General features: G+C 41.8%; 1 protein-coding gene across 1 annotated transcript; it reads right to left on the bottom strand.

Moving 5' to 3' along the window:
* Positions 1-13184: 13184 nt before the first annotated feature.
* LOC142097956 (ADP-ribosylhydrolase ARH1-like) lies at positions 13185-27445 on the bottom strand. Its single transcript, XM_075180249.1, has 4 exons — positions 27371-27445; positions 22856-23204; positions 15356-15716; positions 13185-13657 (listed from the first exon to the last, which is right to left on the bottom strand). Exons 1-4 carry the CDS (start codon positions 27407-27409, stop codon positions 13270-13272), a joined length of 1137 nt encoding a protein of 378 aa, XP_075036350.1. The 5' UTR covers positions 27410-27445; the 3' UTR covers positions 13185-13269.
* Positions 27446-27879: the final 434 nt, after the last annotated feature.

Below are 27879 nucleotides of genomic sequence, written 5' to 3'. Positions count from 1 at the left end.
CCCATTCTCGGTTACAGGTTTTTTTCCGGGCTGCACCTACTTTGTGGAATTCCCTCCCTCGCACAGTAAGACTTTCCTCTAGTCTTCAAACCTTCAAGCGTTCACTGAAAACCCACCTCTTCAGACAAGGTTATGATATTCCTCAACCATCATCTTAATTTCCCTAGATTACCCTATTGCCATCCTCTACACTGCTAACGCAAGACAACAACCTTCTGACCAACATTGCAACACACACACAGCCCACTCAGTACTTTTACCTTTGCAGTCTGGCTGGTCCATTGTGCAATATGATGTAGCACATGCCCTTGTGTTTCTAACTCCCATTGTCCTATAGATTGTAAGCTTTCGAGCAGGGTTCTCTTACCTCTCTGTCTGTATGTATTACCCAGTATTGTCTTATTAATGTTTATTCCCAATTGTAAAGCGCTACGGAATTTGCTGGCGCTATATAAATAAATGTTGATGATGATTATATATATATATAATTTCATGTGTAGACGAATATACATTAGAATGAGTGTACATAGTTGTACAGACTATGAAATATATTCCTATCTTTGTGCTTAATGATGCCAGAGAGTAACAAACATATTTCACAGTTGCCCACTAAGGGTCATTTATGAGTGCACCCATTTGTTTGCCAAGTTCATTTTCAAGCTGCATACCGCTTTATTGTCTGTAAAATCAATATCTGACTAGGTTTGCGTATGCTCTGGAAAATGGGCACAGTGGAAAAAGTAAAAAATTAAACATTGAGGTCTGAAATTCTTCCACTTTAGGAAAATCTACTTCAGCAATTTTAACTTTTCAGATATATTCCTAAAATACTGCTTGGTTAAGTTAATTTATATCTTACATTTCTCATTGATGGGACATGAGGCCTGTCTTTGTTACATGAATCACTATTGTGCATACTTGCCTACTTTAGGTAGGCGACGTCCGGGAGAGGGGCGTGGCTAATGGGCAGGAGGGGGCAGGGCATCTCGAATTGCGTCAATTTGGCCCCGCCCCCACGAGTAAAATGACGTTTGTCACAGGGGGCTAGGCCAAGATAACGCGATTTTCGGTGAATCGCGTCATTTTAACCAGAGAATTCACGGATGCGGTAGAAATGTCAGCTCTCGCGGGAGCCCAGGAGACTGACCTGAATTTCGAGAGTCTCCCAGACTTTCCGGGAGAGTTGGCAAGTATGCTATTGTGTAAGCTTTTTATGTTGAAGTATGCCTAGAAAGGCTCTTTCCCACAAGAGTGCCCCTAGAAGGGGCAAAAAATGCGTCCCCTTATAGCTAAAGGGATGGGATCCTTTTAAGTCATTTAGCAGAGTGCTGGAGAGGGTTCGGGGAGGGAGTCCTTCAGCAGATACCCCCCCTAAAGACGCACAAACCCCACCCCTGTATCTCATTTAAATATCGTTGTCCTGCTAAATATCTTCCTCTTCACTGCAATAATGAAATAGTGAAACTTACTTAGCAAACAAGGCTACCGATCCGCCAAACTTTTCCTATTGTAAGCTCAGCACCTACTTATATGGCAACATTTTTTTTTACAAAAATCTATGCGCTTTTCTATGAAAGTGGGTGCAACTGTGCAAAAATAGGTGTGTAATGTCACAAAACAGCATTTGCACTGTGGTTTTACACTTTTGAACCTTACCATGTATAAACAATACCTATTACTTCTCTACCGCTTGCTCCTACTCTGTCTCAGTTATTTGATCCAGATAGTAGAACACTCAAATACACCCATGGGTGGACCTAACAAGTATAATTGCATATAGCTGTCAGAGAAACACAACCTCTCACCTAGCGCAACTCTTTTCAGTTTTCCTTTCTCTCATTAGAATACAAAAGAAAAGAATGCATAATGTAAAATATAAGCATATCCAAACAATGACTACATGGCCCCTCCTTTCCAGACCATGATCTGTTCATGTTTTGGTGATGTGAATGTTTCACGAGAATAAATTATTTCTTACAATACACAAGTGTACTTTATATCTAGATTTTTTTTAATATATCAAGCATAGTGGGCAGAATTTCCAGACACAGTCTCAGGTTTTAACGGTTTGTCCCTGGAAAAATTGGGTCGATTTTCAAATCTGTCTAAGGGCACAATTCCCCTCTTCCTGCATACTGAATTGTTGTCTATCCTGTATCATGTACATTAATATTTATGGAATGCAAATGTGTTACATTATAATAAAGTTCAGTAAATATAATACCATAGGAAATGTCATGCGCCATTGTTTACAAAGACCGAACCACGCTTGCATGCACCTTTTCAGCAGTAAAATTTTCCTGGATATTACTGTAAAATTTTGGCAGATATGGATTGTATTTTATGGAAATGATACTGAAACAAAACAGACAAAAATAGGAAACAAAACTTTCTTGTTCCATGATTCTTCCCCAGATTCTTTTATGCAATTAGTGAAGACATCAATAGTTACACCAAACTGTAATCAGCTAGTTCTCCCAAGTGTAGATACAAAATATTGTATACTTCTATTGTACAGGGTGTGACCTAGTTAAATAGGGGTTAGTGGGGCGTGGCCTGGACAAGCATGGAGTAGCAAGCATAGTTGCACGCTCTTCAGCCCACATATCCTGCTAATCTCCTATATGGTGACCAAGCTACATGTTCTGACCCAAAACGGAACCCCTGAATACCTGTGATACAGTACACCTGTTGCAATATAGCTCTCAGCTCCTGAGAAAAATACTCTCCGTTTTCGGCAAGGCCTTGCCTGTGTGGTGGTGCGGCGGTGTCTGGCAAGTGAGGATGGGACAAGGACATAACAACTAGCGCTTTACAATTGGGAACAAACATTAATAAAACAATACTGGGTAATACATACAGACAAGGAAGTAAGAGGGCCCTACTCAGAATCTTACAATCTTTGTTGTCAACATCTATCTGCCTTATAAACTGCAAAACCTCTCCTGACTTGAGTGTATGTCGTGGCCACTGGGCTATTGGAAGCTGTCCAATAAGGTACTGTACTGATGTGAATGCCCTGTTGCAGCTGAACAGGGACAAACACAGGATTTGAGAAAGGGGGTTTTCCACAGCACACCACCAGTGGGCGTGACCAGCATGCATGGGGGCATAGCTATAATTTTAGACAGTGCTAGCTAGCTCTCCAACTCTTCCAATCTTCCTTTAAATACACGAGCAATGATGCGTGCACTACTGTTAGGTGCATGCAGCTCCCCCTTCATGAGCAGAGCAGTGTGAAGTGGGACATACCTCCCAACTGTCCCTGTAGTCGGGACAAAGTCCTGACTGAGTGGGTCAGTCCCCAAACTCAGGACTGCCCCACCAGAATCAGGACAGCTAGCAGACTGTCCTGCTCTCTCCTATCTGTTCTTCCTGCTTCCAATAGTTGTTGCTGCTGCTCGTGTCCTAAGCTCAGTTGTGCTTGTCTGGATCCTGGAATGTTGGTTCCCTGTTTGGAAATAGAATAGGTATACAAGATATAGAAATACCAGCAATGAGTGAACACAGTAGGCCTCCCTGCCTCTATGCAGTCCGACATTAAATCAAAACAACTAATTTTTTATTATCAGTACCCCTTTCTTGTAACTAGCCCGACTGTAAAATAATTTTATTCACCTTTAATAAAAAGACCTATTTCCCCCAAACAACCCCAACATTAAATTAATAGTAATCACATTTATTAAATAAACCTATTTCTTACCATACATTAAATAACTTGCATTCACTTTTAAGAAATAGCAATCCTTTTTCCAAAACTCTGCCACACATTTAATTAATAGCGCCCAAACTATCCCCACAATAAATTAATCATCCCACCCTACATTAATAAGTCTGTACCAACTCCACTATTAAATGAAATTGCCCCACCATCACCCCACAAACAAAATAACACCCATTAATTTGCCACTACCTACCTCACACACTACATAGCCACAAGCCCCCTGTGCCAACACACACATTACACTGCCACAAGCTCCCTAGTCAACACACAGACACACAACATTGACATCACCCATGCCCCCCCCACTGCCCATACACACAACACTGACATCAGCCCCCCCTGCTGCCCTCACACACAACACTTACAAAGACTTACCTCACTTACTTTTAGGTGCTCTTCTGGCCCTCGCTGCTCAGACAGGAAATGAAGTGAGCACTTCCTGTCTGAAGCCAATCAGCAACAGGCATCCCCACGATTGGCTGCCTGTTGCTTCGACTAACATCCAATGATTTGATCGTCGCCCCCCCCCCCCACTCATGGCTCCCCCATCCCCACCAGCTCGCGGCTCCCTTCGCGCTCACCCCTCCCTTCTTCCACTCGCGCCGTCAGGCACACCAGGCAGGACAGGGGTTTCCAGAGACTAGGAAACCCCCCTGCGTGCGCGCCTGCTGAAGATACACAATTAAGCTCCAGGCTCTCTCCAGTTATTACAGCTTATTAGCTTATATGCACGGCTGTTAGACTTTTAAACTACCTTAGGTTTGTTGCTAGAAGATATATACGTGACTGTAAGCTAACTATTCTTCTACATCACTACAGGGTGCTTTACTACTTCATCTCTCACGTCATGGGCAAGCATGGTCAGTTCGTGTCAGCGGGAAAGCTGGAGCACTTTGCTCGCTCCTTTACTACCACTGGTGGCTCGGGGAACACACCGCATTCAGAGTTTCCGCAATCCTCAGCCTCACCCTTCCTGTCGGCTGACACAGAGGTCACATTGCAACAGGTCTTACAGGTTATCGGGACTCCTGAAAATGTGTGAGTAAAAAAATTGGAGAGGTGCAAGCCGACCTCTCCCTTCTCCGGCATAACATGCAGAAAATCAGGGAGAGAGTGGGTGAGGTGGAAACTTGCATATTCACATTGGAGAACGCCTCTGCGCCAGTGAGGGCCCAGTTTGAGGGTTTGGAGTCATAACTATCCCTGTTCAAGCAAAAACTCACGGATATCGAAAGACGTCTACGCCACAATAACATCAGTCTGGTTGGGTTGCCTGAGAAGGCAGAGGGAGCTGCCCCAGAGTCCTTCTTGGAAAAATGGCTGTTTCAATTGTTTGGCACAAATTCATTCACAGCCCAATTTGCGGGTGAGCGAGCCCATCGTATTCCGGCCTTGGCACCTCCGCCAGGAATTCTCCACGCACCTTCATAGCCAAGCTCCTACAGTACCGAGATTGTGATGCTGTTCTTCGTTTGGCCAGGCAAAAGGGCCCCGTGGAATACAATGGAAAGCGAGTAGCGGTGTATCTTATTTCACTTTGGATGTTAAAAAAAAATAGGGCTTAATTTATCCCAGTTAATGTAAGATTGCGGGATCTACGAATTTCGTATGCTATGATCTTCCCCACCCGCCTCAGGGTGGTCTCAGAGGGTCGCACATGCTTCTTCAACAAGCCTCATGATGCTGCTGCCTGGATAATCATTTAGCTGTTGGTGGACGCTGATGGAGGAGGCTTGATAAGTACTATTTGTCTCTTTCTCCTATCCTCGGGACACTCAGACGCTGATTTCTGCTTGCATCATGGGTTGAAGTTATCAGACACAATGTAACCTTTAATGTTCATCTCCTCAATGATGTTTAGCACGTGTTGATATGTTATAGTGGTCCTGATATTACAGTATAAGATTTAATGGGCTGGAGGGCCCATGGCTTTAAGGCTGACTGAGGTCTTAGTTTGCCCCTTCCCCTTTCGTCTTTTTCTTACTCTTCCTTTTGTTACTTTCCCTCTGATGTTCATTTTAAGATTTACCCACTATACTCTGCTGGTTGGCGGGCGGCCTGCATAGTCGGACGTGGGCTGTCTTCAACAGTTTGGACTCCGCTGGTGGGGGGGCGTGCTGGCTTGTTCAGTATTCTAAGTTAAATGTACTTCGGAATTAGGATATACTTTAGTTTTGGGTGGAGTATAGAGGGTGGGGGTGTGGACTTTAGTGTTAAGGTAAATTAGATTCAGTTGTATTGTAAATTTTATGTTATCGGAAAAGTATGACCTAAGTATATGTGTGCTTAAAATCTTACTGGATGATGTATGCTCTGCAGGTATGAGGTTTTTAGGGCAGGGGGACCTGGGGGATCTGTGGCAACAGTTTGTGAATTATGTATGTTTACTATCGCATCTAACAAGGAGTTAAGACTTCTCTCTTGGGGGTAAATGTATCAAGCTGAGAGTTTTCCAGTGGATTTGAAAAGCCAATCAGATTCTAGCTATCATTTATTTAGTACATTCTACAAAATGATAGCTAGAATCTGATTGGTTGCTTCGGGTAACATCTCTACTTTTAAAACACACCGGAAAAGTCTTAGCTTAATACATTTACCTCCTGGAATGTGAGGGGTTTAAATAATAGTGTGAAACATTCTCTGGTTATCCGTCAAATTAGGAAAAACAACCCTGACATTTTTTACCTACTTGAGACCCATTTACACGTTGAAAGAGCACTTTCTTTAAAAAACTCGTGGGTAGGAAAGGCGTATCACTCCACTCACACCACAAACTCTCGAGGACTCATGCATAGGCATCTTGGTTTCTCACTAGAAAAACTTCATGTGGACTCTGGAGGGAGGTATACCCTAATGAAAGCTGTCATTGAGTTGCAGTACTCCTGTTTGTGGTGTGGTGAATTCATAGCAATGTTTCCAGAGGTGCCTGTCCTGTGCATAGGGAATTTTAATAATGTGTTGAATAAAATTGTTGATAGATGGTGGGAGCAGGGCACTGTACTTAATCAATCTGTCTCAGCCTTCTCCACCCTTATAGATGAGCTGGTTGATGTTTGGTGCCTGAAGCATCCAGAGGTTGTCCAGTTCTCTTGTTTCTCCACATCATATAATGCATTCTCGAGAATTGATCTGGCTCTGTTGTCCCCTTTTCTAGTGGCAGTTGTAATAGAATATAGTCCAGAGGAATCTCTGACCACTCGCCTCTTCATCTGTCTATTAACTTTGCTATTACTAGGGGTCGGTCATTCTGGAAATTGAATCCTTTTTGGCTCTCCCTGATGGTCACTGGAGCAACATTGGTCACTCAGTGGGAGGGATTCTTGGCAGATAACTCTGAGACAGCAAGGCCTCCAATAGTCTGGGATGCCTTTAATGCTTTTTTGAGGTGGACACTGCTTACCAGTGTGGCAGAAATTAAAAGATCATCCATACAGTAAAGGAATTGGAGAAAACTTGTAAATCACATTAACTACAATATATAAATGGTAGATCTGAATCCACAAGGAGACCATGGCAATTGGCACATAAGGAGTGGGTCGATTATATTTTTCACAAATCCAAACGTAAGGTTCTCTTCTCTAAACATGTGCAATATGCTCAGGGTGACAGGAACAGGAGTTTTATGCCATACTTAGTGAGGATGGAGAAGGCTGACGCGGCAAAGCCGGTTATCTGTCCTATCGCTCTATCTCACTGTTGACAACTGACGTAAAGGTTTTGGCTAAACTACTGGCTCTGAGGATAAACTGAGTGGTGTTGGAACTGATACATCCTGATCAAACGGGATTCATGCCAGGCAAGTTCACATCTATTAATCTCAGAAGGCTGTTCACTCTCCTACAGATGCGATCACCTCTCTCAGGGTCAGAAGTTGTGGTGTCCTTGGACGTAGCCAAGGCATTTGACTCGGTGGAGTGGCCGTACCTGTGGGAGGTGCTGTCTCGATTTGGGTTGGGTCCGATATTTATAAATTGGGTTAAGCTCCTGTACTCTCACCCAGTAGCACGCATGTGCGTTAATGGTTATCTTTCTCAGTCATTCCAATTGGAGCTGGGCAATAGACAGGGGTGACCATTATCCCCAGTGCTGTTTGCACTTGCAGTAGAGCCTCTTGCTTGTCTGATCCACCACGATAAACAAATTAAAGGGCTCAAATCAGCACATAAAATGGATAAGGTGGCGTTATACGCTGATGATATGTTGCTGTTCTTTTCAGACCATGATGTCTCCCTAAGAGCTCTCTTGCGAGTAGTTGACAGGTTTGGAGGTTTCTCAGCATTAAAAATCAACTGAGACAAATCCAGCGTGTTTCCATTGTGACACCATTGAAAGATCTCCAATTAAAATGGGCACCCAAATTTAAATATCTGGGAATTTGAATATCTAACACCCCTGCAGAATATGTAGCTCTGAATTTACAACCTCAGATTGAATATCTTAAATCGAAAAATTCATGTTTGGAGGAAGCTCCCGCTTTCTGTCTCTGGCAGAATAAATTTGATTAAGATGATGATACAGCCAAAATTTTTATACATACTTCAGCAATCTCCCATACATATTCCACCTTCCATCTTCTGTAGTATCGATCAATATTTGGTTTTTCTGGTTTGGGGAGGGCTAAGGTCAAGCTCAGCTCGCTTCAAAGGTGTAGACCCTCTGGTGGCTTTGCGCTTCCTAACCTGAAATTATATTATATTGCCTCTCAGTTGGCCCATCTTAAAACATGGGTTTCTGACCCTGACTATCACGACTTGCATTGGGAATTAGTGCACCAATTTAATGGTAATCATTCGCCTTTACAGTTGTTGTCGGAGCGGCTTGGCTCTCGGGCTTCTCTGCTAATAGAAGCAATTAAGATCTGGACAATCAGTAATGAAATGGTGGGTTACACTGACACTGACCCAGGCACACCTATTTAGGGGACAAAGAAGTTAAAGGAATTGGACACAGTTGAGGGGTCTAAGCGGTTGTCCCGTTATGGTGTAAAGGTACTTGGTCAATTGAATAACACAAATCATTGGTGCTTGGTAAAAGGTTCTTGGACAATTGAATGATGCTCTCAAATCCTTTGATCAGTTGTATAGGGAATTCTCCATACCCAGAACAATGTTCGTCTCTTACCTCCAATTGCGGCATGCTATAATAACACAATTTAAAGGGAAAACACAGGTAATTGCTATAGCCCCACTGAGAAAGCAACTACAGACTCTTAGGCACAATGGTTTGATTTCATTTATGTACTCACATCTCCTATATGAATCTACAGTGGGTGATTTGGATGACCTGAGAAACCAGTGGGAAATAGGTATAGGTCCTCTATCCGATAAGGACTGGGCGATTGTCGTGGACAGCTCTAGTGGTTACAGTGTCCTTAATGTTTCAACAAATACAAGTTTTTATTCTACATAGGGCTTATCTGACCCCTTTTAGACTGGCAAAATTCCACCCTGACAATACTCCCAATTGCCCAAAATGTAACTCAGAAATTGGCATCTTCTTGTTACGACTCTACCTATATTTTGTATGTAGCAGCAGTACCTCAAATCCACCAGAGGTGCTGCTGTTCTGCTCCTGAACTTTACACCATGCCTGTAGGAGTTAATCTCCTTGCCTGATTAGAACTGCACCTGTCTCACAGCTTCAAATACCTGTCTCAATCTGTGCTCTGCTCAGTTCATCCTTTATCCCTGGCTGCTGCTTGTTTCTCCCTGTTCCAGTGTTTGTTCTACTGCTGCTTGATCTCCTGTTGTGACTTCGGCCTGATTACCGGTTTATGCTTATTCTATTGTGACCATGAACTCTGCCTGGACACTGCTTGAATTCTTGTTGCCCTGACCTAGGCCTGATTACCGGTTTATGCTAGTTTGCTTATGACCCTGAACTGTGCCTGGATACTTGTTTCTGCTTGAACTCTTGTTGCCCAGACCTCTGCCTGGTCTCTGGACTGTTTGCTTCCCTGGACAGACTTGTGCATCCTGGCAATAGGGTAACTCTACATTTGTTCCTGCATTTTAACTGTATCTGTCATTGCTTGGAACCTGTTGCTCTGTGGACTTTCCTACCATTCATCACACCTGTTCATATTTGTGTATTGGAGTTATACCTGTTTATGCTGCTACCTGCATCTTCCACGAACTGAATCCTTGCTCATATATTTTGCCTGAATAAAGATATTTGGTTTATTATACTTCTGCTGCCGCTTCCTGAATTCACTAGGTATCATAACACTTCTCTGGGAGTGCCCCCAAATGCAAAGTTTCTGGCACAGGGTTACTCACTGTATACAAAAATCTGTTTATTCGGGCTGCGCCTGAAGGGCAAGGTCAACAAATTGGCACAACTGTATATTTCTCAATTTTTCATGATAGCTAAATTCAACATAGCAAGACTCTGATTGGCTCCAGCAAGCCCCACCATAAAATAAGTTAGAAAGCATTGGTCAACACTATTATAGGGCACGAGAGGTTTGTGTATACCAGTAGACAGGATCTAAAGAAATTTGAGGCTATATGGTTAAGATGGCTTGAGTCTCCATACGCACTTATATCCCCGATAAGTTGAGTCTCGAATACTTATGTCTGTGGATCCCCCCGGGTCAAATGTAAATTGTTACATGTCACATACTCTGTAACATGCATGCATTGTCTTGTTGTGCCACTATGGCCCATGGGTAAACTATGGAGGCCATGTTTTTTTGTAATTGAATGGATATTTCTGCATGGGTATTAATGGTCTCTGTTCCTTAACGAGTTTAGCACATATGATGTAATTTTGTGATATAGTCACATGGATAATTCTCTTGACTCTAATGGAGTTATATTTGCGATTGCTTTATCTGTATAATTTCCTTTTGCATTCTTTGTATGTTTATTTTGTTTTAAAAAAATACCAATAAAAATACTTGAATTAAAAAAAAAGGAGTTAGTAATAAAGATCCGCTCTTTAGCTTCATTTATGTTACCATCGGTGCACATGGGTACACTATACAGTACACCGGCTTTCACAAAACCTTATGTCGGCAGGCTGGAGCCATTTGGGAAAGATTGCTGTAACCTTTATTGTATGTGACAGGCACCATCCATCAGTGTTAGTAAGACGGTACTGACTACCCTGACAGAAGACATGACGACACAAGGCCTCCGACTGAAGAGGAGGGCGATCTGCCAAAAGAAGTACGTACCGGAATGCAGATGTCTTGAGACGACGACTCGCTGTTATGCCGGCTCCCGAAAATGACGTCATCCTCAATTTGCGACTGCCCGTTATGGCGACGATGGCCGGAGCTGCCTGTCATTTATGACAGGTACGTACTATTTTAGGGGTTAGGGATATTAAGGTTAAAACCCTAATCTTAACCCTAATTTTTTTTTTTTAAACAGGCTCGGCTATTTAAACAGCGCTCTGATACTTGTCCAGTGTCAGAGCAACTTTGTTGCCAGCTTCTGACCCCTGGATTTGATCCCTGTGTCTGCTCCAGTCCCCTTCCTTTTGGATTAGCTTCTGATTGTCTCCTGTGTACCTAACCTCTGCCTGCTGACCAAGCTTCTGATTGTTTTATCATGTATTGTTTCTGGCTTCCATCTGACTCTGCTCCTGCCTATCGGTAGTGCCCAGTCTCTGCCAGCACATGTACCGGTTTGGTTTGTGTGACCCTTCTTCCTCTCCACTGTCTCCGATGTACTCCACTAGTGCAGTTCCTTTCTCCACAGTAATACTTCCTGGGACAACCCAGAGGGCCGAGACCTGCAAGTTCCCGGCAGCAAAGTCCATGCTGCCTTGCGGCGGGTCTTGGAGAATACCGGGGAACTCATTAGACTCCGCACCTCTGGGCTTGCCAGCGTCAATCAGGGTTAGTACCTGAGTTCTTAACTTCGTGGAAAGTAACATTATGATATGCATTAATGATTAACTTAATAAGGGGGTAAACGAACATTAAAATGAGTGACTCAAGGTTCCCAGACATTATAGAAAGTCCTAAATGATTTTTTTTAACAATGCTTGTTATGTATTCCACCTGATAAGAATGCCAGACTCTTTTTAGGACATTTTGATAGGATAGTGGAGAGGGTGATGTCCAATCAGCTGCTACCTGGCATGTGGAGGACCAAAATAGTTTTGGGAATATGAAGGGGAAGTAAAACTACTTAGGGGAGAGAAGAACATCTATCTGAGAGATGAAGCCTTTCAGCTTGGGACACTGGCACCAGATATGTAAAAAAGAGGCAATCTGTGAACAAGATCTCCAGCTAGATCTGTTTCCCAATTTATTTTGCGTGTAAAAATGGATTGGTTATTGGAGGAGACCAAAATGGCATGATAATAATAATATATACATATATATATATATATATATATATATATATATATATATATATACAGTGTGGCAATTATGTATATAATTAATATTTTACAATATAAATCTGTTTAACATCCATGATGTTGACCATGACGAGGTAGACAGGCAGTGGGCAGTCATAAAGTGGCACAGAATTCTAATGTTTGTTTTCTTTGTCACAAAATATTACTTGTGCATTATAGGGGATAGCAGACCCTCTAGTTTTTAATATGATGATATTACAAGTCATTTCAGTGGTCTGTGACCTGTATAAGAACACTCATCTTACAGTATTGTGTTTTTGTAGAGTCACCAAATTGCTTGGTAATTTCTAATATCCTTATAGATCACAATGAATTATCATATTTTTAACGAAAAACTGAAGTATGGATTGTGAAGTCCTGGCCAGAACGGGTTAAGAAGCCCAGCTGTATACTACAGGTGCTGTTATTCTGGAAAGAAAATCAATTGATAATCTTATTATTCATTTAAAATCTGAAAACTCGTTCTCACTGATATAAATATATATTTATTATGTTTATATTTAAATACTTAACTGTAATATTTGGATTTAGTTTTACTCTATTTTATTTATACTGGATTATCAACGTCATACCACTAACCTCTCTTGTACATATGAGAGTGATTTTAGTGTTAATGATTAATGTATTACCAGACTTAGGGCAGAAATTGATTTATGCTGAGTTGGTCGTACGTCCATTTACTTTGTGTAAAATACTCAAATTTGTACTGTACATGTCCACATACAACACATGTGTATGTCCATGTGCAGATTTGACACTCGCGCCTCCGTACACTTGGAAAGGCGGACATGATTTTGTGGACAAATTTTAGGAATAATTGTTTGCTACTTTCATTCAGACATAAGAAGATTATACCTGAGGTATTACAGAGGTTTCTAAATATAATACAAACCTAATAGAGAATATAAAAGTGTTAACAAACTTCTTGTGCTTATGAGCTGGTTGGGTGTAAGTGTATCGGGGTGTAAGTAAGCCTGACACAAACCTGGCACATATGTTACTGGTGCAGAGCTGGAGGCATCCTGAGACATCTGTGTGTATGAACATTAAGGTATGTGGTAAATGCAGCAGTTCATGGTGCGACAAACAACAGTCAGTGCTTTACTGCTTAGACAGGAGGAAAGGAAGATGTAAACACAGCAGTTGGTTATAATTGAGGTCCACCTCTATGTGAGGTGGTAGAGATCACTTCCCAGCTTCTCTAGTCTCTCTCTGTATTCTAATTTCTTGTAGTTGGCTTTGGGAACACCCTTGAATCCATACATGGCTCCCCACCAGGCAGCTGCAATAGCAGCAGTTGAATCGCTATCCCCACCATGGAAAAAAGCCCGGTGAGAGAGTTCAGTCCAGTTGTTGCCAGAACCAAGAATGGCATCATAAGCAATCATAGGTGCATCATGTCCACTGCTTCCTCCCCATCCACTGAAGCTGAGTGATGTATAAAAATCATCTCGTTTCTCAACATTGTACTTCTCAGGGAACTTTGGCTTAGATTTTCCATCCAAAATGCCCCTTTCCGTAAGATAACACCTCCACTTTGTTTCAAAATAAGACCTGGAGAACACAAATAGATGGCAGATCAGAATAAAATGGTCCACTTAAGTTATTGATATAGAAAAAAAGTTTAGATTAAAAGTGATGTAAGTTCAAAGGAGGACATGCAGGTAACTCGGGTAACTCCCACTATTGTGTCTGCATCACTGCTTCATCATCAACCAAAAGTTAATGTGGTATACACTATATCACGTAGTGCAAGTCACATACTGACCATACTAAGGTACACAAGAGTAGGCTAACTAGACAAAATTATAGAGCAAAGATTTTGACTGGTTGCCATGATCTTAAAAATCAGCTGCTATGTACGTTACAAATTTGTAAGTGCTATGAATATAGTAATTACATTACATGCATACCAACCAAAATATTTCAGGCTGTATAAAACACACTGTCACATACCAAGCATAAAACACACAATAGTACACCTATACACAAACACACAATAGTACACCTTAAATAGACACCAAAAGGTAACAAGCAGGACAATACTGACTGGCACAATCTTAGCAGGCAAAGGTAAGCTTAATAGGTAACCTAAGTGTTCTGTTTTTTTCCCAAGAACCAAGGCAAAATTTGTGATCAGCACATACATTGATCTGATGGCTACTAACCACATAGAAAGTAATAGGTAATTTGTATTTATTTGTTCAGGGGTCTTGTGTATTTACACATGTCACACTGATATCAAACACCTAATCACTATACAGAGCCCTATCATCACACACCTGATACATACTGATCACAATACACAGGTTACATTTATTTTGCATCCATGATATAGGCTGATCACTATACAGAGGTCACACTGACATCAAACACCAGATACACACTAATCACTATACACAAGTCAGTCACACTGATCACTACACACAAGTCACGGTCACACTGATATCACACCGATAATAATGAATGTTATTATCAGGTATTGGTGGTCTGGGTGATGGGAGTCTCTATCATGGTAGTACATAAAGATGTCTTTGGATCTTTGGTCTCCTGCACTTTCACTCAAACAGCAGTTATTGTTTTCACATACAAAAAACTACTTCTGTGTCAGCCATTTTCCCGGAGACCAACTTTGCCTGAGAAACACTCTCTTACACAAAATGGCACCTACACAGAAGACAAAACTTAATATTCTGTTTTGAATGAGCTCCTAAAACCTCATGGGGCAGTCACAGAGACAGAGTTTTATTAATTTATTTGGTGGGTGGGAGGGACAATGACGCATGTAACGCAGCAGTAATACAGAGTTAGACATACCGCCTTATCGTCACCTTTTATTCCACCAATATTACTATGGGACCAGTAAATGGCCCATCCATATACAGTACTACTACAAATGTGTCAATTCAGTGATTAGAATGAGCTAAGGATTGCAGAGGCAGGCCAATAGGTAACTGTGAAAGATTATGAAATCCCTGACATTTCCTGACACCAGAAATTGGCAAACATAACATTTCACAGTTCACTGTATAGAAAATGTGTATCATACATACAGGTGAATACAGAGTTCAGCAATTTATATGCTTCTGCATTATTGTCAATATATTATCCAATTTGGATTATATTTACGGTTAATTATAGGGTTGCCTTAAAATTAAAAGGAAATTTACAGAAAAGACTGCAGTGATGTATATATAATTATCACCACAAATTAATAATAAATAAAAGAATACATTATACAAATGAACTTACCATGTATCCAGATTTTCCAATACATCTCGGCCGGCTTCTATCACATAAGCCTGTGCTTTGGGTAGGACATCTAGTAATTCCTTGCCCCACTCAGCTGGAGGCTTGTGATTGACAGCGTAGGCTGTGAAGAGTGCAGCCGCCAATGAACCAAGATAACCTGTAGGATGATGGTGAGTCATCCTACCACTTTCTATGCTGATTTTGATCAGGTCAGACAGTTGTTCTGGGTGCGGAAACCTCAACCCAATGCACATTGCTCGCATGGCTGCACCGCAACCTCCTGCTGATTTGTGAAATGGGATCATCCATCCATCTGGGGTCTCAGGATTCAGCCTACGAGCACTGGAAATGCAGGTTCCACCTGTATACAGGCAGACATTAGTTATACAGGCTACTGGTTTAGTATATGACAGACATAGGTGTAAATATCTATAGCAATTATTTAATTATTATTATAGTGACAGAAAAGTATTGCATAACTAAGTGCCAAATATAAGAGTGGGTATGTTCATAACTATGAGTGTGGTTTTAACCAGACAATGAAATATAAGAAAAAATTGTATTTCAAAGAACTAGAACTTAAATACAATCAGCCACATGTGACCAATATTGAATGAAGAGCCTTCTTCAGTGAGATCTACAACACAATATTTTGGTGACAGATGCACAATAGAGAGAGCATTATATTGTAGCATAAATCCTTGTTACATGTTAAGATTTGTCTGGCCTACTCCCAGGGGCAGGTTGGGCGGAGTGGGGGTCAGGGGGACATCTGGCCCCCCGGGCCGGTCCCATAGTGGGTTACTTGGGCTGGGTCACTGGTCCACCCAAGGCCGGATTAAGGGGGGGGCACGGGGGGCATGTGCCCCGGGCCCCCTCTCTCAGAGGCCCCCCGGACCAGCTGTGGCTCTTCTTGCTGCCCCTAAATGTCGGTATACAGGGGGCAGCACAGGGTTCCGTGTTTAAGTGCTCTGTCGGCACTATAAGCACAAGTAAGCTTTTGCTTTTTCTTTTTGAGTCTTCTGGGCTTCCGTAGCTGCCGTGTAGATGACAGTGTGAGGAGGAGCAGAGAAGAGCTGCCCTGCCTTTTGGGTATAAGGTAATTTAAGATCTGCTGTGTGTGTGACTTTCTGTCTTTGTGTGTGTGTGTGTCTGGTATAAGGTAAGTTAAGATCTGCTGTGTGTGACTTTCTGTCTTTGTGTGTGTGTGTGTGTGTGTGTGTGTGTCTGGTATAAGGTAAGTTAAGATCTGCTGTGTGTGTGACTTTCTGTCTTTGTGTGTGTGAGTCTTTGTGTGTGTGTGTGTGTGTGTGTGTGTGTGTGTGTGTCTGTCTGTTTGTGTTTCAGCCAGAGGAGGAGGTGATTATGAAAATGAAGGGGATGATTGTGGACAAGGAGGGGGTGATTTGTGAACAAGGAGGGGGTGATTTGTGAACAAGGAGGGGGTGATTATGGACAAGGAGGGGTTGATTTATGGACAAGAAGGGGGTGATTTGTGGACAAGGAGGGGGTGATTTGTGGACAAGGAGGGGGTGATTTATGGACATGGAGGGGGTGATTTATGGACATGGAGGGGGTGATTTATGAACATGGAGGGGGTGATTATGGACAAGAAGGGGGTGATTATGGACAAGAAGGGGGTGATTTATGGAAAAGGAGGGGTGATTTATGGACAAGGAGGGGTGATTATGGACAAGGAGGGGGTGATTATGGACATGGAGGGGGTGATTTATGGACATGGAGGGGGTGATTTATGGACAATGAGGGGGTGATTTATGGACAATGAGGGGGTGATTATGGACAAGAAGGGGGTGATTTATGTACAAAGAGGAGGTGATTATACACATAGAGGGGGTTGCAGAGTGACAATCCAGGAAGGCAAACCAACGCTGATGAGAAGGGGGTTGTGAATGCTAAGTAGGTGGGGAATGAGGAGTGAGAGGGAAGATAGAGAATGTGCTTAAGAGTGATAGAAGATTAAGATGAAGAAGAGGATTGAGGAGTGGGATGTTGGGATATAAATGGAGAACAGAGAAGTACGATGTGCTCAGACCTAGATTTTCTATTTATTGTGGACCCTTTTTCCATGCCCCAGGGAAGTAGCATTTCTAAAAGTGGGCATTATGGGAAAAATGTCAAAATTAAGGCCACTCATTCTGTTAGCTCTCCTCCACTGGACATACACTTTCTTTATATGGAAACTCATAATGTAAAAATTTTAATATGCCTCCATGTGAGCTCTGTTGCCTTGCCACAAATCCAGGCTTGCTAGTGCTTAGCTGTACTAGGCTGTTAGGGATAACCAATATATACATACATATAGTAAGGTTATTTTGTTAATTATATGTGTCACTTGACATGAAGGAGGACGAGCTGTGACACTGTAGTAGAGATGCTCACTGACCCCCGTGTTTTGGTTTTCGATCTGGATTACCGTGTTTTGGTTTTGCCAAACCGCCATTGCGTGTTTTGGTTTTGTTTGGTTTTGTTTTGCTATTTTGTTTAAAAATCAATGTTTTTGGGCATAAAATAACCAAATTTAGTGCTCCACCTGTTTCTCGGATAAGTAAGGTAATTCTAAAGCTAATAAATTAGGAAGAAAACAGTTAAATCCCTGGTAGGTGTCCTTAATTCTGCACACGAACCTGACTGTCTTCCTCTCCATCTTAGCCTATTGGCAATGCAGCCATCATCTTTGGGTGCATATTACACCCTACACCTATAGGTAAATATCTAAAGAAATGGACAAAGGCAGTTTAGTTTCTGTCTGCATCAGCCCCCCCCCCCCCTTGTAGTAAAATAGAAAAGAAGCAGCCTGCATAGACTGAACAATATAAAAAATAAATGGACCAATGTAGTTTGGTGGCTGTCTATGACCCCCTTCCCCCGAACCTCCACTTGTAGTTGAATAGAAAAAAAGCAGCCTGCATATACTGTAGATTTCGAATATAAAAAGAAATGGACAAAGGCAGTTTGGTATCTGTCTGCATCAGATCCCCTCTCCACTAGGAGTAAAATAGAAAACTATTCAGCCGTTATATAATCTAGAATATAAATAGAAATTGAGAAAGGCAATTTGGCATCTGTCTGCATCATAATCATCAACATCATCATTAGCGCCCTCATCGCCTACACAAATCTCCCCCTCATCCTCTTCTAATTTCAAAGTGGCATCCTCAATTTGTGTATCACCGGCTACACTCGGGCTGTTCAGGCACACATCAGCAGAACTGCTGAAAGGACCCTTCTTTATGGGTACATTATCAGAATGCTCACAATTAAACATACCACTGGTGGATGGACTCTCCACAGGGATTGGTGTCATTTCTGATTCAGAGCATACATTATCCTCTAATGACTTACTGCTTTCTTGCAGCTCGGCTTTCCCGCGTAACAGTAGTTGTGCACCACTTTTAGACTGCAAATTCGTTGGTCTTGCTTGCTCACGAGTGACCTTACAAGAAGAAGGCTCAGTAATATTTTTAGATCTGGCAGTAATAGAGAAAGGAGAAGGCCTCATTCTTTCTTTGCCACTGCGTGTGTAGAATGGCATGTTGGCAATTTTTTTTTTATCGGCAGTTAAATTTTCCTCAGTTACACTTCTTTTTTGCTTCAACACGGTACATTTTTTTTGGGTGTGTGTTTTTTTCCCTGATTTAAAAAGACTATGTACTTTTACATTGCCTTTCCCAGATGACGTACTGGGAACACTACCATCAGGACTGGTGACAGAACCTGGTTGCTGATTCTGCTCATCAGGGCCATCTTAACAACATTATGGGCCCCCGGGCAAAGCAGTGCAGCGGGGCCCCTAGATATAGATATATACAGATACAGATATAGATATATAGAGATAGATGCACTTGCTCAGTGACCCTTGAAGGTTTTTTTTGCAGGTTTTTTTCTTTTGCAGGATTATTTATTCTCATTAAGAGCCGTGCCTATGGGGCCCCCTTGCCCGTGGGGCCCCTGGGCAGCTGCCCATCGTGCCCAATGGAAAAGATGGTCCTGCTGCTCATATGTGGACTGCTTTGAATCCATTTTAACGAGCCCAAAGCACTTGTAGTGCAAAATATTGTCTTATATAGATACTGCTGACAAATATGACTTTTTTGACAGCCAGAAAAATTACTGTAAAACACTGGGGAATATTGGACACCCCAAAAGCACTTGCAGTGCAAAATATTGTTTTAGATACTGCTGACAAATATGACTTTTTTTGACAGCCAGAAAAATTATGGTAAAACACTGGGGAATATTGAACACCCCAAAAGCACTTGTAGTACAAAATATTGTATTAGATAGACATTGCTGACAAAGAAGACTTTTTTGACAGCCAGAAAAATTACTGTAAAACACTAGGGAATATTGGACACCCCAAAAGCACTTGCAGTGCAAAATATTGTTTTAGATACTGCTGACAAAGATGACTTTTTTTGACAGCCAGAAAAATTTAGTGTAAAACACTGGGGAATATGAGACACCCCAAAAGCACTTGGAGTGCCAAAAAAAGAAAAAAAAAACCTCCTCTATCCTCCTCTATTACTGTTCTAACAATTGCAAATGGTATTAATATTAGAATTGTATAGAATAGTATAGAAACAGTTATGTGTACAATAATTGCTCTGTCCCTGTGCTAATATAGCCTGTGACCTAACCCTGCTCTCTCCCTCTGTCAAATGGCGATGGATTTCTGTGTAGGTGGGTATTTATGCTTTTCAAATCTCGCGAGAACCGAGCGCAGAAATACAAATTCGTCACGATGAAATTTTGCCTCGATTTCGATACCGAATGGGCGGGAGAGCTCGGCTCGGTACTCGGATAGGCGAAATTTGGATGGATTCGGATCTCGGGGAACCGAGCCCGCCCATCTCTACATTGCAGACTGCCAGAGAGGCCAACAGAAGAGTCTGCCTATCCCAACACAGCTGGATGTGTGAGGAAAGGGTTCTTACCGTAAAGTGGGTAGAAGGTGGGATATTAATTTATTTGTGGATTGATTGTGAGGTATTCAATGTGTGCTCGAGTTTGGGGAGAAGGAGTGCTATTTATTAAATGTGAATATGAATTATAAAATGTTGGCAATGGTTTTGAGAAATGGGTGTATTTATTACATGTAAATGCTATTCATTTATTGCCAGGCTGTTTGGTGGGGAGGGAAATAAGTTTATTTATTAAATGTGTACGCTATTAATTTAATGTCTGGGCTGCTTGGGTAAAATAGTTATATTATTAAAAGTGAATAGTATTAATTTTATTTAATTCCAGATTTGGGGCTGGTTGCAGAGAGGGAGGCCTAATTATTAAAGGGGGTGCTATTTATTTATTAACGGGACTGTTTGGGGTCTCCTAAACTTTATGTACCTGTTTTTTTTCAAAATAGGGCCCCGACATCCCAGAATCTACACAAGCAGCAACTGAGCTTAAGACACCAGCAGCCACAGGTAGTGAAAGTGACAGGAGCAGGTAGGAGAGAGCAGGACCATCTTCCAACTGTCCTCAATATGATAGGACAGTCCAGAATTTGGATGACTGTCTCACTTAATCAGGATTTTGTCTGACTACAAGGACAGTTGGGAGGTATGTCCTACTTCACACTGTTATGCTGTGATGGCAGAGCTGCGTGCATCTAACAGTAGTGCACACAGCATTGTCTGTTTATTTGTTTAAAATGAAGACCATATTAGACAATATGGAGCCCCCCTGTCTTAAGTGCCCCGGGTTCCCCCAGAACCTAAATCCAGCTCTGGGGCCACCTGCATTTTTTTTCCTTTATAATAGATTGCTGAATCGAATCTTGCCTCCCGGGCCAAAATTTGCCAGCCCTCCCCTGCCTACTACTACCATATAGGAGTCCAAAGAATTGCATGCTGAAACAATTTTTCCCAAGCTCCTCTGTTTTTGTAGTACAAGTCCCGTAAATGTTGCTGGTTTGCCATTAAAAAATTAGATTTAGTGGACGGACCAATGATTGTAGTTTCTCATTGGTCCACTCTGTCAAACCCCCATAGGTTGTAACGCAGCAGACTTGTACTACAACAGAGAAATCTTGGGGACAAAAATTATAGTTTGGAGATCCCGGGGGTTCCACTAAGGGGACGGATCAGATCTGTGAACATTTAAAGAGTGGACCATGATTGCAGCTTCAACCTTAGTATAAAATACAGTGTACACTCTAGTGATCATTATAACAGTAGAGTGCTCTCCAGTGATCACTATACAATGGAGACTTTAATATGGAGAGCTTTATCTGATGTAGACGATATTCTGGAGCCCACTATACAAAGTATAACGTGCTCCGATTATCACTAAACAAATGCAGACAGCAAATCTGTGGTGCCTATTCCAATGCAAACTCCATATATATGAAGCCTACTTAACAAGCTTAACTGCCATTTTATACCGCAGCAGAGAGATAGTATATAGCAACTTGTATTGTGGCACTCTACTTCCTCTCTATTTCTGTAGCTTTCACAGATAAAGAGAACAAACACAAGGAAAATTCTGGCACAGATCTTACACCTATTGTTTCTTAAACTATAACAAAGAGAGGACACTTGTGTATTCACAATGGAAACACCCAGAGCCACCCTTCAATCATAAATAAGGTACAGCTAGTGTATACAAAGGAACACATCCCAAGCTGGATGTACTGTATTAACTTGAATTTCATACAGAGATCCCTCCACACATATTTTGATGCATTTTCTATTATATAAGATAAAGAGAAGTCAGAAGTTGTGTAAACACAGTGCAAAGCAGGATCCTTTATATAGCCCATTTATATAGCCCAACTTCTACTTGCTGAATTTTCCGAGGGCTAGGCTACATGAGCACACAAGCTTTTAGTTGCAAATTTTAATTGCATAAAAAGGATCACAAGATATGAAACAAATTGCCACGAAGCTTGCTATCTGTGCGATTGATCGTCGGACTGTACTATAATTGTTTGGCAGACACATTGCTGATTGCATCCAGGTGTAAGAGATTAACCATATTCATTCACATGAATGGAAATAGTGAAGTTCTATTTAGACACCGTAAACTGTATTAAGTTGCATAACAGAAACATAGTTGAAAACAACAGAAGACCAAACAAATATCAATATGCAACAGTTGTGTGTTAGATGAAGGTTATAATGATTGACTGCAGGTTTGTTCAAGCCTCAACCAGACCCATTTCAAACTGCTATTCACAGTGCCATCACAGACAAAAAAACTAAAGAATTGGTTCTCACAGCCTAGAGAAAAACAGCTAAAACTATTGAGTTACAAACTTAGCTAGAAGCTTTCGAAGCATTTAAGCTTACAACCCAACGTCAGGGATCATATGTTTTAAATGTCAAATGCAGCTAAAATGTTAAGCACTCACCTTACTGGTTTTTGAGCCACACCTAAATAACCTAAAGATTTATATATACGATTAAATTAAATTTAATTATATATTATTATGAATCAGCTGACAAATGAACCATGAAATTGATACATTGTTCATATTACCAGGTGCTCTTCCATTCATATCATCCATACATTCTTTGTACTTCTTTGCTAGCAGTGGATACAGGTTGGCAGGCTCTATGTTTTTCCCTGCTTCCACCAATGCTTCAGCTGTGGCAATGTGCATCACAGTGTCATCGCTCACTATCCACTTCTCCACGTCTATATTCTTTACTCCTCTCAGCTTGTCCAGTTCAGCACGGATCGTAGGTCCACTCGTACAGAATTCCCAGTCTCCATTATTATAACCCAGGGCATCACCTGCTCCACTGAGCACCATGCTGGCCACATAGTTTTCCACTAGCCCAGAGCACATGCTACTTCTGAAGAAGAACAATCCAGCAAACAGAAGCTAGAAAACAGAAAGATAACATATTATATAGTCTATCACGCTAGTGAAAAACTCCCAGGATGTTAAAAACATAGAATGATAAAAGATGATTTGTAACATGTACAGGTATACAGTGTATCTACAGTATTGTGACACAAACTGAGCATTCAAAGTGCATCATACATGTTGAAACTAAAGTGTGTGAACGGAGAATGGAGAAGGCCATTGTATGTTAAAGAACCGTTGTGCGATAGAGGAGCAGTGTACTCAATTTATGTAAATATCACACTGCAGGACTGTTGTATCACTTCAGAATGTCACAATATCCTGGTTGGGAGACCATTATATTCTAAAGCTGGGTACACACTACAGAATTTTCCACCAACTTTTTATGCCGATCGATTTTACATGCGATTGATGTGCCGATCGCTCGGTCCATGGACTGCATACACACTAGCCTTGTTAAGGACGATAAAGGGAAGAGCGGACGTCCCTTTAGCGACTTTTTACAGCAATGTTGTCGTGAGCAATGACTGTAATTTCGTACTCACTGTTGTGGATTGGTCGGAAGTTTATACACATTACACAACAGAAACGAGATTGGAACAAAAATATTAAACGATACGACCAACCAAATGAGGCGACAATTGTCCATTTGGGCAGACTTTCGACCATCGTGTCACTGCACAAACTGACTTTTGAACGAGTGGTCGTATGTCGGCTGTTTGAGCTGATTATTGGACGAAAACCGTGTAGTGTGTACCCAGCTTTAGACATCTGTGTGACACTCCCTTTAGGCATGATGGAGCGGTTGCAAAGAATGTCTATGAAGGTGGGGATAGAGTGGTGTTTCTTTACTTGATTGTTAAAAGCATATGGCAACAAAACTAAGCACAGTGCTGTTGTCTTTTTGGGAAAGGGAAGCCACAAAATTGCATTCTCAGCTCTCAATATATTTGTGTTTGTGTCCGTGCAACTTTGTTTTACTTCCACGTGCAAAGACCAGCCACAAATATGTTGTATGTTTGGTCTGTGGTCCATTTACTAATATACACATGCAAATCAACAATCATGAAGGGGATAAGAATGGAACTACATTAGGAATATGTTATCATATCAATAAGTGTTAATATTTCAGTTTTAGATGAATACATGACAGCAACAAGAGCTTGTCTATATAACTGTATTTAAAGAGAATATATTCTAGTTCTGTAGTAACCTTTTGGCCAGTTGTAATTCAGACACTATGAAATGAGCAATACCGTATATTATATTTACATGCAGGCATGCAACAGTCAACTCTCACCACAAATGTGACGTGTATTTCAATATACTAAACAAACAAAAACAAAAAAGAAAGTCTTAAACGTGTCACATAAACTAAGCCAAAAGTAAATAAACTTTCACTCTACATTTGTTGTGGATCTTTAATTTCCAGCAGGGAATGCTGGAGCTAGGAGATCCACAAGAGCTGGAGAGCCCTCTGTTGCCTATGCCGGCTATATGCAATTGTGTAGAAAGATATGATCAGAGACACATTTAACAGAAGGGCTGACTATAACTGCCAGAAGTGTAAACACTGTCCTCTTCATTGGAGATCAGGTTTCCTTGATATCCTAGTGTCCTCTATACACTTGTGGTTACACTCGGCTTATGTATGTCTCACATTTTGCTAAAATAAGACCTGTCCTTCCTGACACATGCAGAGTGTCCTTACGCTCCAAACTCAGGTCTGACTGCTGTCTCTGGGCACAGTCAGGGCCGCCATCAGAAATCGTGGGGCCCAGTACAATGAAGCAGGCAGGGCCCCCAGCCCACCACCGATGAACCAGGGACGTATTTCTGACTGGGCACGATGGGCAGGTGCCCGGGTGCCCGGGGGCCCAGGGGGAAAAGGGGCCCAAGGCAATGAGAAAAAAAAATCCTGTAGATAAAAAAAAAAAAAAACAACTTACCTTTTGTGCTCACGATCTGGTTCCCTTCCTGGTCCCCTCTTTTGTGAAGGGGGTCGGACTTAGGCGATTGAAAGGTAAATTAAGGGGCTCCTAATATATATATATATATATATATATATATATATATATATATGTGTGTGTGTGTAAAAAAGTGATATATATATATTAGTAGGAGAGAGAGAGAGAGATTGATTGATTCTTTAGGCATTAACTTCTGCAGTGGAACGCAGGTTTGCGTTCCAAAAGCCAAACTTCCTGTTAGTGGAACGCACATGCGTTCCACTGCAGAAGTTAATGCCTGAAGGTACAGAGTTACGGCTCTGCCCGCTGTCCTCCAGTCCCGGCGTCTCCGCTACTGTCTTCAGCCTGGCTGTCACTGTGACAGCCAGGCTGAAAACAGCAGCGGAGACGCCGGGACTGGAGGACAGCGGGCCCCCCCACATTTAGAATAATTAATAATAACGTATGACAGTGTATTGTTTCTCTCTTCGAAATAACACATTGTATCTGAATTCTGTGGGAGGATATCAGAGGTATGTGGGTTACAGCCTTGTGTCAACTGTGACACACGTGTGTGCTTAAAATTGTGCCACTTCTCTGTCTTGTCACCAGACAGTCCAGCTTTGGGATATCTCTTATAGGTCTGAGATCTCTATTTGAAATGGATAAACAAGGTAAGGGGAGTGGTCACCAGGTGACGTGTGGCAGGAAGGAAAGGAACTATATATACAATATATATTTGTATGTGTGTACAAGTATTTTGGAAATCTGGAGTCTTTTACTCAAATAAAGTTTATTTAAAAATTGTGTCTGTTTTTTTTTATTATTTATTTTTGGTATAATAGACACTGTCACGTTATTGCTGCTTGACCAGCACTGCCTAGCCCCCCATCTCACTGCCTAGTCCCACATCTCATTGCCTATCCCCCCCCATCTCACTGCCTAGCCCCCCCCATCTCACTGCCTAGCCCCCCATCTCACTGCCTAGTCCCCCCATCTCACTGCCTAGCCCCCCCATCTCATTGCCTAGCCCCCCCATCTCACTGCCTAGTCCCACATCTCATTGCCTAGTCCCCCCATCTCACTGCCTAGTCCCACATCTCATTGCCTAGCCCCCCCATCTCACTGCCTAGTCCCACATCTCATTGCCTAGCCCCCCCATCTCACTGCCTAGCCCCCCCATCTCACTGCCTAGCCCCCCATCTCATTGCCTAGCCCCCCCATCTCACTGCCTAGCCCCCCCATCTCACTGCCTAGCCCCCCCATCTCATTGCCTAGCCCCCCCCATCTCACTGCCTAGCCCCCCCATCTCATTGCCTAGCCCCCCATCTCATTGCCTAGCCCCCCCATCTCACTGCCTAGCCCCCCATCTCATTGCCTAGCCCCCCCCATCTCACTGCCTAGCCCCCCCATCTCACTGACTAGCCCCCCCATCTCATTGCCTAGCCCCCCCATCTCATTGCCTAGCCTTCCCATCTCTGGACCCAGTAACTGCTACACACAGTTGTTCTGCGTCTACGATATGGTGCGTGCCATATACCTGCTCAGTTTAGCATGTAACATTGTGTATATTGTAAAGTCTGATTAGATCAAAATATAGAGATAACTGTAAAAAACAAACACACACTCTTTACATGAAAGCTGACATTTATAACTTAAGCTTGAGATAATTACTAGTAACTGGTACTAAATGGATGTGAACTCTGCTACACTGTTTTTCAACTACCAGCTTTAGGATAAACATTTATCATTAACAAGTTATTTCAGTTCTGTATCAAAGTAAGAGAAGCAACCACCTATTGTTCCAAACTCTAGTTAAGTCGCTGAATATAAACGCCTGTTCCTACATAGTAATAAAAAACATTTTGTGACTGTAATCTACACAGGCTCTGCAGCATCATAAAGCACAATGTAGAATCACTTATCTCAGTGTGGGTGTGTCCTACAGGACTTTGGCTGTTAAGGAAATCAACAAAAATAGTTTGCCCTCTACATAGAAATTGCGAATAGCGATAAAGAACCACAGTATAAATATCTAAAGTACGTACTGTGCAGGGTAGAGTCACCATGGCTCTCGGGTAAAGTCACATTGTAGCTGGTTTGTTTTCTCACCATTGTCCCCTGAGGACTTAAATACCATAGTCTATATGTTTGGAAAGGACATCTCATCACCTTAGCTGTACAGTAATGACAATGTACAAAACAACATTTAATCTAATATAAAGTACTTACCAGAAACAAGTTTCTAATTCTGTCCCCGCTGACACCCATATAGAAAATGAAAGCAGTGCTGTCATCGTTACAGTATTTAACAGCAGGATATTACACAGCTCCACCTAGTGGGCACAAGAATGAAATGCTGGGACCGTGTGAAAAATGTGGACATTCTCAACTCTTGCCGTTTGTAGCTTCAGAAATTAACGCCTTCATGACCGAACGTTGTTTGTACTTTAACTCCTTAATGACGGACTTCTTTTCAGCTTTGCGACCATGCACATATTTGCATGTGTTAGTTAAAGGATAGTAAGTTTTTATTTGTTAATGTATCCCAATGAACTGTGTTTTATTTTTATGAGGAAAGTATTTTTTTTTAAAGTGAAAAAACATACAGAGGCGGATTGGCCATAAGCCTTACAGGGAAGATTCCCGGGAGGCCGTTGGCTTAATGAGTCCGCCTCATGCACCACTGTTTTTTTTTTTTATTACATTATTTTTTTGCACACACATATATTTTTTCGTTA

This window comes from Mixophyes fleayi, chromosome 7 (genome assembly GCF_038048845.1).
Source record: "Mixophyes fleayi isolate aMixFle1 chromosome 7, aMixFle1.hap1, whole genome shotgun sequence".
NCBI classification, from domain to species: domain Eukaryota; kingdom Metazoa; phylum Chordata; class Amphibia; order Anura; family Limnodynastidae; genus Mixophyes; species Mixophyes fleayi.
Note: the sequence above shows the minus strand (reverse complement) of the source record. Positions and strands in the feature narration are given on the sequence as shown.